The 5,176-nt window shown below is 47.7% G+C and overlaps 2 protein-coding genes across 3 annotated transcripts; one reads left to right on the top strand and one right to left on the bottom strand.

Moving 5' to 3' along the window:
- The first annotated feature begins 218 nt into the window (after positions 1-218).
- On the top strand, positions 219-2,077 carry LOC123394947 (photosystem II reaction center PSB28 protein, chloroplastic-like). Its single transcript, XM_045089850.1, has 2 exons — positions 219-380; positions 1,331-2,077. The coding sequence occupies exons 1-2, from the start codon at positions 311-313 to the stop codon at positions 1,807-1,809; spliced, it is 549 nt and encodes a 182-aa protein (XP_044945785.1). The 5' UTR covers positions 219-310; the 3' UTR covers positions 1,810-2,077.
- Positions 2,078-2,223: 146 nt separating this feature from the next.
- Positions 2,224-4,791, bottom strand: LOC123394948. 2 transcript variants are annotated; one of them, XM_045089851.1, is made up of 3 exons: positions 4,492-4,791; positions 3,952-4,145; positions 2,224-2,796 (listed from the first exon to the last, which is right to left on the bottom strand). In XM_045089851.1, exons 2-3 carry the CDS (start codon positions 4,111-4,113, stop codon positions 2,626-2,628), a joined length of 333 nt encoding a protein of 110 aa, XP_044945786.1. In that variant the 5' UTR covers positions 4,114-4,145; positions 4,492-4,791; the 3' UTR covers positions 2,224-2,625. The 2 variants fall into 2 exon arrangements, with proteins under 2 accessions (XP_044945786.1, XP_044945787.1); XM_045089852.1 differs by lacking the exon at positions 4,492-4,791 and adding an exon at positions 4,287-4,401.
- Between the last annotated feature and the right edge of the window lie 385 nt (positions 4,792-5,176).

The following is a 5,176-nucleotide window of genomic DNA, read 5'->3' as shown; positions in this document are numbered from 1 at the left end:
TAAGTTATTTATCGATGTCAAATAAGGCATAAAATTAAAGTACGATGTTAAACAAGGAATTCTCTCTTAAAAAAACTAGTTTTGCCTATTTATAGTGATCAACCTTTTGTTTCTACTCGGGCATGCACGCAAATACCAAAAGATGGCAGGGTGGCAAGGAAAAACATTCACACGGATCGCCAGATGTACTGATGGATGGCTGCGGTTGGAACACGAGGCCACCCAATCGCTCCCTGCCATCATCTCCCTCCTCTGCACCACTCAAAACCACACCCCTTCCATCCTGCCTCTCTTGCTCGCCCAGGCGGCCATGGAAGCTCTGGCCGTCGCCTCGCCGGCCCTGACGCGGCCGCAGCCCCGCCGACGATGCCTCGCCGCAGGTTCTTGTAGTAATTCTCAGTCACCCACCCAACTGCGCTGCATTTCCGTACCTAGTTCCAGTTCCTTCCTTGTTGTGTACATGGTGTCACGTGTAAGCTGCCCCGTAGCAATGATCCTCTTGATATGTTCCTGCTCTGTGGGATTAGCTTAGTACTCGTCGTTCACAGAACATTCATCAGTGGTTGACATGCTCCAAAGTCATTGTCTAGTTTTATACCTCCTGCCCTTCGCATCCATGTTTTTTTTTTCAAAACAAGTAGAGAGCCTTAATGTTTAGTTCTCAAGAAAACAACAACAAGGTTTTGCTTATGGATACTTAGTTCCAAATTCCAATATACTCCCTCCGTTCCTAAATATAAGTCTTTTAAGATATTTCATTAGGAGTCTACATATGGAACAAAATGAGTGAATTTACACTCTAAAGTATGTCTATATACATTCGTATGTAATCCATTAATGAAACCTCTTTAAAGACTTATATTTAGGAACGGTGGGAGTATTACGCATGATGCTGCATTGGGAGCATGGTTGTGATAGTATACATTACATCAAGAGCCAACGCTGTCAGAGTCGTAATCGGTTCAAAACCCCGCGGTAGGATCGCAAAGTCGTGGAGTTCCAAACCAAATCAGGATCGAAACGAACAGAGCCATATTGTCTAATTCTCAGAAAAGCAAGTTTATCTCTGCAGACACTCAGCTTCTGTTATGCATGACAGTGTTAGTCGACCACACAGACAAGCCAATGGTTTCAGAATCATCGATTATGAATCGGATCGGAAACCTGTGATAAGATTTCAAATCATTTTGATTCTACTGCATAATCGTAGAATCTGTCCAAACAATTTATTTATTAGATTGTAAAGCCGAATTGTACAACATAGCAACGTGCACTATGAATCTCCAACAAGTTTCAGTATATATGTGACACATGCTCTCCCAATTTTCAGGCTCGTGGTGCCAGAGGAGGACGAGCCAACTGCACACCTCCTTCAGCGGCGTCACGGTGCAGCTGCACAAACCGCTGAGCCCAACGGCGACCAGTTCCCGGCGATCATCATCGTCAGTGGTGGCGGTGGCGATGTTGTCGCGTCCGTCGATCCAGTTCATCCAGGGCACGGACGAGCAGACGATCCCGGACGTGCGGCTGACCAAGTCCCGGGACGGCAGCAACGGGGTGGCCATCTTCACCTTCGAGCAGCCGTCGGTGTTCGACTCGTCGGCGGAGCTGGGCGACATCACCGGATTCTACATGGTCGACGAGGAGGGCACGCTGAGCTCCGTGGACGTCAGCGCCAAGTTCGTCAACGGCAAGCCGGCGGCCGTGGAGGCCAAGTACGTGATGCGCACCCCCAGGGACTGGGACCGATTCATGCGCTTCATGGAGCGCTACTCCCAGGCCAACGGCCTCCAGTTCCTCAAGAAGTAGCCATCCGTCCGTTCGTCCATCCAATCCATCATCATCATCATCATCATCCATGAATTCATCTTCGATTCTTATTCTTCTTCTACATGTTTTTGGTTTCATGGATGGATTCCTGACAGAAAACTAGCTGCATTGAGTTCAGTCATCGCTGTGACTGTTGATTTGTGTGCTCTGTGGCTTGCGTACCCTGTTCATTGAGCATGCGATGCTTGATTCTTCATGCTGCCTTTTCTCCTTGATTCTTTGATAATATATATGCTTTTCTGAACAATCGTCATGTGTACATATTCTGATGATGCCACCTTTCCCTCCATCCCATAACATAAGTGTGTTTTCTACACTAGTGTGGTGTCAAAAACGTTCTTATATTATGGGACGGAGAGAGTAACTAAAAACACATGCTTGCAAAGGCTCATGTAGGTTGTAGAGTGCCTGCTTTACCTCTTTCCTGCAGACCACCACATCGCAGAGAAATTGCTCTACACATACAGGCTGCTGCAGATGTTCGTAGAAGATGGAAGGAAAGAATCGATGATGATCGCGGCAGGAATCTGTATGAGTACAATCTCAATCCCAATGAGGAAGGTGGGCTAAATTTACATGATACAGTTACAATATAACCCTATACAGCCGAGGGTGAAGGCGGTGGTCATAGTGCTGTCAATAGCAAGGCACATCAGTACACTAAGACAGCTCCCTAGACTCCAGGAGACCAGGACCCTAACTACATAGTGGTCCCGGTGTCTTCCATATCCATTCAGGAGCATGTCCTTGATCGCCGTCTGCTGATGCAAACGACCTGGGCATGCTGATGGGCGATCAGTCATCGATTATCTGATGTCTGTCCGCTTCGGTGTAACTGGATGAAGACTGAGTCGAGGAGGCACCCTGAGCAGTGTTGTTGCTGCCACGGCAATGCAGTAGCTGCACCTGGAGGCTCTGGATGAGCTCGGTGAGTTGTTGGATGTTCTTCTCCTGCGCCAGTATTATCTGCAGGTGATAGATAAACTTGTGAGTGTTGAATGTTAATCTGAATTCACACAAAAGGGATGGCAACAAGAAAACCGCCTTGCGTGTCGTAGGTACTGGTACTGAGCACCTGCTTATCAAAAACTGTCGCAAGAAGCGCAATCCTTCCCTAAAAGTTCTTGCATGATAAAGCAACCACTATGATAGTAAGCCTAGCTGCATATAATGTATCAATTATTTCAGGAAGTTTGCATTGCATACACCTTCTAAAAATAAAGCCTTTGGCTCTTTCTTCAGATAACAAACTTATGCTATTCCCGTTCTACCGTCAGATCCATCACAAAGATAGGCATTGCGAAGGAGTAATAATTAGCGCCATCATGACAAAGAAACAGGGCTAAATTTGTCTGCTCCAAATATATCAGAAAGTGGACAGGTGATCACGAAACTTCCACAGGTCACTCAACTTCTTCACTAAGCAATACTTGCATAGATTGTCAAAGTTTAGGGGATGCGCTAAACTCAAAACTGACTTTCTTGAAACTGAACTACAGTGTGCAATTAAATGGAAAGTAAAAAGAGGAAATATAGAGCATTCCAACATAAATACACGCAATTATTCTAAAGATAGCTACTAGTGTCATGCCATACAATTTAATATTCCAATCTAAGCTCTAGGCGCTAGCAAAACACCTAGCGCATAACTGCGCTTAATGTGTGCATAAGCATGCGCTTTGATCAGAAAAGCACAAGGCGGTGGCAAAACGCACAATTAACGCCTAGCGCTTCTTTGAACTATGGCTATAGTAGCATCAGAAGAAAAGGTCAGACAGAAAAGTTGGCTGCTAGAGAGGATGAAATGCAACCAAAAGAAGTAAGTTGGTCACACATCCCAGGTTTCAATCTGTAATCATAGAGAACACTTGTGGTGGTAGTTTCCAATTTGCAATCTATGTGTGTTCAGAGTTCTAAAAGCGCTACCATATGCCAGCACCAGTTCTTTCCCAACGTGTACAAAACAAGGTAGCACAACAAACAATGGCAATAAATGGGGTTGCCTCCAAGAAGATAGTAGATAATTTTCCGTGACATAGAATGGCGGGGGCATGTGCTAAAATCAACCTAGAGCGAGTGCAATCAGACAAACGACAAGAACGCCACGAGCGGCCCACTCACTTTCTCTTTAACGGCGTCTTCCCTTACGACCAGCGCTGGCTGCCTGCGCCGCGTAGCATCCGGGCTCGCCTCGGCCTCGCCGATCTGCTGCTTCCACTCGAACTGCGATGATATGATGAGCACGAGCAGGAGGAAGACGAGCACGATCGGCCTCGAATTCATCACCGCAGTCAGCAGCAGCAGCAGCCAGAGACCTGCAGAAACACATGGCCACCATCAGCTCATTTCACAATCTCCAGCCCAGCCGCGAAGCAATCTGTACAGCACAGACGAGCCTAATGCCTATTCATGTGCAGTACAAAAATCCCCAAAAAGGGAGAACACAAAGGGGCTACATCAAAGTTCAGGCTGTGGGCTAGAGGGAACGCAGCGGCCAGCCTTCTTCCACGGCGGGGCGGCAAACTCACGCAGGAAGGAAATGGGGAATCTGAATTGGGAAACGGGCAGCGTCAACGGATCGAGAACCGCCAGGGGGATCCGGCCCGAACTCGAGCCCTATATAGGAGGATAATGAAATTACTGCTGGGCGGGAGATCGAACCATCGCAGAGGCGGGCTGCGGAATCGGATGGCCGAAGCTCCGGGGAGGGCCTCGCCCCTGCGCCGAAAAGCCGCGGATCTGATCTGCTTCGCCCGCCGGCCGCCACCAACCTCGGAGAGGGGTTGAGACTTGGAGAACGGAGACTTCTTCCTCTCTCTCTCTCTCTCTCTCTCTCTCTCTCTCTCTCTACTCGGCTTTCCGTCCCGCCGCGCCGCCCCCTGTTTTGCTGCCCACCTTCCTTCCTTCTTCCTTTCGTGGGGGCGCAGTCGGCCGAGCGCTGGCTGGAAAAACCGATGACGCGATGCGTGTGCGATGATGCCTTGGCAAGTTTGCATCCCTTCTAGATTGTCGATTTGTGACATTCTATTTATTTTTCGGGTCAATTGTGACATTCCGTGTAGAAAAAACGAAGCCACCTAATGGCTTGTGGTTGTATTTAATAGAAGTCCTTCACGTAAAAATTACTTCCTCCGTCTCATAATATAAAAAACGTTTTTGATACTACACCAATGTTAAAAATGTTCTTATATTACGAAACGGAGGGAGTAGCTCTCACGACGATCTATTTTGTGTAGGGCGTCGCGATTGACGACGGGTTGCATAGGGTGAATGTATCTAGGTTCGCGATTGACGACGTGGTGTGCGTTCCCTCTAGCCCACAGCCTGAACTTTGATGTAGCCCCTT

The sequence above is a fragment of the Hordeum vulgare genome, chromosome 5H, assembly GCF_904849725.1.
Source record: "Hordeum vulgare subsp. vulgare chromosome 5H, MorexV3_pseudomolecules_assembly, whole genome shotgun sequence".
Taxonomy (NCBI): Eukaryota; Viridiplantae; Streptophyta; class Magnoliopsida; order Poales; family Poaceae; genus Hordeum; species Hordeum vulgare.
This window is presented reverse-complemented; position numbering and strand designations above follow the sequence as displayed.